Below are 4,846 nucleotides of genomic sequence, written 5' to 3'. Positions count from 1 at the left end.
ATATATATATAGCTATATTATAAGCTGAATCACGAAACTGTGGAACGTGATGAATATATATATAAAGGCAATGCCACGAAGGAAAGGGAAACGACAGAGTTGTGCTGGGCCTTTCGACTTACCCTCCTTACTTTGCAAGTAAAGGACAGTAAGTCTGAAAGGCTAACACTCAATTCATGATTCATTTATATATATATATATATATATATATATATATATATATATATATATATATATATATATATATACTATACTATACACACACACACACACACATATATATATATATATATATATATATATATATATATATATATATATATATATATATATATACTATATATATATATATATATATATATATATATATATATATATATATATATATATATATGTGTGTGCGTGTAATTATTAATATAACAGCATTTTGCACATGCAAATTCATTCCTCAACTCACCCTGTACGCTGCAGACGTGGCTTCAGCCACGGAAAGCGGAAAAAAGCTGAAGACGCGTTCTCCTTGCTTCTGCCGCGTCAGTCGCACGACGAAAAACGTTCCCAAAATACTGTACTTTGCGAGAGAAAAGACATTCAATGGGCCCTTGACCGATGTGACAAGAGTTGACGAATCCGACCATGTGAAGCTACCAAGCTAGCAGAAGGACTGTGCAAAGAATCATCCAGGAAGATTGAGATACGGAAGAAGAATTTGGAGAGACCAGCGTTCAATGGATCTAAAGTCACATGTAAACCGTTTATAATAAGAAGAACAAAGAAAAAAAAGAAACGAAAGTGTGGGTGGAGATTGTTCCCTCTGTCTACGAGAGAAAATGTCCTCAACTTTTAGATTCAAACACGAAGCTGCAGAAGTTCTCGCAAGAGGATTTCGGAGGACGCATGCGCTTTGCCGCTTGAAGGAAGACAACGAAGAAAAAACTCCGCCAGAATGTAAATGGATCGATTTGCTTCTCCATTCAGGCAAAACTGAGCATTAGTGGGTTCATTTTTACCTGCACAGGTCGACTGTGCAGGCATGACTGCACAGGTATAACTGAACGTCAGTGGCGTAGCTACTTCCTTCGGTGAATTCTGAAGAAGGCCTTCTGAAGACTTCCTAAGGGTCCAGGGATTTCTTTCGATTTCTCTTCTCCCTTTCTCTCTCCATCCCTTCAGGACGCTTCCTTTCAAAATTCTTCTAATTGTCTTCCGCCATGGTTTTCTTGCCCTGTTCTTCATTAAAGGAGGAGGAAGGATTGGTGACGTTATCGCTCCTGGGAAAAAAGGCTCCGAATCCGTACTTCGAGAGCTCACTCGTGCTTCTTTCATCGCGTCGCCTTGATCTTCTGGTTATTCCTCAAAGAGATTCTTGGATCTTTCAGTAAGTCTTCGGGAATCTTCGGGGACGCATTGAAGGAACGGAGGAAGGAAGAATCGAAAACTATGCATAGTGAGACTTCAGACCAAAGTCGAAAGAAAAATGCTTTCTCACTTATTGAATTTGTGTTTCTCATGTGGACTCCTTACAAAAGGTGTTGTTAACTTTATGAACTGGCAGAGTTTGGTTACATCCCCACCGCTCAATTTTCTGCAGAAAATGGAAAAATGATTTTAAAGAAGTTGTTGAACTCGTGTATTTCATTTGGACTGCTGACAAAAGGTGTTGTTAAATTTATATTGTACGTTCACTGTAAGCTATCACCACGTCCACGGATTTCCTGCCGAAAAGGAGAGAAGCGCACAAAGCTGAAGAGGCAGGGAGTTAGTCCCTATTCGCTCCTACTACGGTCCTCAAACCGAAGAAGACGGGAAGCGAGGTGGGGGATTTCATGGAAGGAGAGAGCTGGATGGCAACAATGGAAGGGATGCTCACAGCTATGGAAATGGAGATTATAAAACAAGAAAATACGTGCTTAAGAACAATAGTGGCCAAACTTTTCAAAAAGAAAAAGCGTAAACCAACTTCACAACAACCTTGTCCTGAACAGCTACCTCACCCACCAGCAAAACCACCTCAAGAACAACCACCTCGAGGACCTAGTAATCAATATGGACAACCACTGCCAGGATATGGACAACCACCGCCAAGATATGGACAACCACTGCCAGGATATGGACAACTGCCTCCAAGGCGTGAACAACCACCGCCAGGATATGGACAACTGCCTCCAAGGCGTGGACAACCACCGCCAGGATATGGACAACCACCGCCAAGATATGGACAACCACTGCCAGGATATGGACAACCACCGCCAAGATATGGACAACCACTGCCAGGATATGGACAACTGCCTCCAAGGCGTGAACAACCACCGCCAGGATATGGACAACTGCCTCCAAGGCGTGGACAACCACCGCCAGGATATGGACAACCACCGCCAGGACATGGACAACCACCGCCAAGATATGGACAACCACTGCCAGGATATGGACAACCACCGCCAAGATATGGACAACCACTGCCGGGATGGACAACCACCGCCAAGATATGGACAACCACTGCCAGGATATGGACAACTGCCTCCAAGGTGTGAACAACCACCGCCAGGATGGAGACAACTGCCTCCCAGGGACAGCCACCGCCGGGATATGGACAACTGCCTCCAAGGCGTGGACAACCACCGCCAGGATATGGACAACTGCCTCCAAGGCGTGGACAACCACCGCCAGGATATGGACAACTATCTCCAGAATATGGACAACCACCTCCATATGATGAATGGGTTACACCATATATGACTGATTGGAAGACTACATGGAACAGTCATCAATGCTAGAATCAGTGTGGGCAGCCCTTGGCCGGCCAACTGTTGACCAAGGGTGTTTCACCAGGAGGGTAAATGTGGTGGATATTTTACCCCACTGAAATGCCAAATAACCAGTTAAATCACCCTTGATTGCTTCTGAAGAAGCAATGTGGGCAGCTCTAGGGTGGCCAACTGTTGACCAAGGGTATTTCACCAGGAGGGGTAAATGTGGTGGGCATTTACTCCACTGGGGAAACACTTAAGCCAACAGTTAAATCACCATTGATTGCTTCTGAAGAAGCAATGTGGGAAGCCCTTGGGCGACCTACTGTTGGCCAAGGGTGTTTCACCAGGAGGGGTAAATGTGGTGGGCATTGATTGCTTCTGAAGAAGCAACGTGGGAAGCCCTTGGGAGGCCAACTGTTGTGTGGTGTTTTCACCAGGAGAATTAAATATAATGGGTATTTACTCACTGAAACACACAAAACCAACAGTTAAATCACCCTTGACTGCTTCTGGAAGAAGCAGCATTAAGGCAGACATCTGCTGTGGGGTGTTTCACAGGAGAATTAAATGTGAGTGAATTTACTCCACTGGGGAAACACTTAAGACAACAGTTGCATCACCGTGATTTGCTTCTGAAGAAGCAATTTGGGCAGTGCCAGGAGGCCAACTGTTGGCCAAGGGCGTTTTACTAGAATGGGTAAATGTGGTGGGCGTTTACTCCACTAGTGAAACTCATAAGCCAACAGTTAAATCACCCTTGATTGCTCTGAAGAAGCAATGTGGGCAGCCCTTGGGCGACCTACTGTTGGCCAATTATGTTTCACCAAGAGGGGTAAACGTAGTGGGCATTTATATCCAGAAACACTTAAGCCAACAGTTAAGTAGTGCTTCACCAGGAAGGTAAATGTAGTGGCATCTACTCCACTGGGGTAAACCGCCAGCCAACAGTTACATCACCATTGATTTAGCTACCCAGAGAAGCAATGTGGGCAGCCCTTCTGCGGCCAACTGTTGGCCAAGGATGTTTCACCAGGAGGGGTAAATGTAGTGGGCAATTACTCCATTGGGGAAAAACTTAAGCCAACAGTTAAATCACCATTTATTGCTTCTGAAGAAGCAATGTGGGCGTACCAGGTGGCCAACTGTTGACAAGGGTGTTCACCAGGAGGGTAAAAAAAAATGTAGTAGGCATTTTGCTCACTGAGGAAGCTGCAAGCCAACAGTTAAATCACCATTGATTGCTTCTGAAGAACCAATGTGGGCAGCCCTAGGGCAGCCAACTGCTGACTAAGGGTGTTCCACCAGGAGGGGTAAATGTAGTGGGCATTTACTCCACTAGGGAAATTCATAAGCCAACAGTTATCACCATTGATTGCTTCTGAAGAAGCAATGTGGGCAGCCCTGGGGCGACCTACTCTTGACTAAGGGTGTTTCACCAAGAGGGGTAAATGTAGTGGTCATTTTACTCACTGGAAACATGGCTCTGATTAAATCACCATGACTGCTTTTAGAATGGTACTGCCTCAGTGGGTAGGACACCGACTGGAGTCGCTGGATAAGTATCTGTGTCTTGGGTTCGAGACTCAGCAGTACCAGTCCATTTATCACTTATAAATTCCCTTCGGTGATAATTCCCAACCGAGGATATTCACAATTAGCGTGAATTTGATATTAAACGTTAAGTTGCTTCATAGATAATAATATCTATATATATATATATATATATATATATATATATATATATATATATATATATATATATATATATATATATATATATATATATATATATAGCTACAAATGTCCTTTAATACCAATTCGCTCTACATCAGAAATATTATTTTCATATATATTTGCAAAGGGGAATTTTTAGTTGATAAGTTCATTAGATCTCGTGGCCTCGAACCTGGAAGAATGAGAACTCAGGACTACAGTGACTGTAAACCACAATGCCTTGATGGCAGTGTGGTTTAAAAATTTTCTGATCAGAAGTTCTTGAATATTTCTGAGCCCTGTAAAAAATTCCCACTGGGTAACATATGTATTTGTATTATTTCAGAGTGAATTGGATATTAAGACATTTATCTTTTAATAAC

At 43.0% G+C, this 4,846-nt stretch overlaps 1 protein-coding gene across 1 annotated transcript; it reads left to right on the top strand.

Annotated features, from left to right (window-relative positions):
• Positions 1 to 2,046: 2,046 nt before the first annotated feature.
• On the top strand, positions 2,047 to 2,736 carry LOC136856696 (uncharacterized). Its single transcript, XM_067134754.1, has one exon. The coding sequence runs from the start codon at positions 2,047 to 2,049 to the stop codon at positions 2,734 to 2,736; it is 690 nt and encodes a 229-aa protein (XP_066990855.1).
• Positions 2,737 to 4,846: the final 2,110 nt, after the last annotated feature.

Source organism: Macrobrachium rosenbergii, chromosome 36 (assembly GCF_040412425.1).
Source record: "Macrobrachium rosenbergii isolate ZJJX-2024 chromosome 36, ASM4041242v1, whole genome shotgun sequence".
NCBI classification, from domain to species: Eukaryota; Metazoa; Arthropoda; class Malacostraca; order Decapoda; family Palaemonidae; genus Macrobrachium; species Macrobrachium rosenbergii.
The sequence above is the reverse complement of the archived record's forward strand: the minus strand, read 5'-3'. Positions and strand labels throughout refer to the sequence as shown.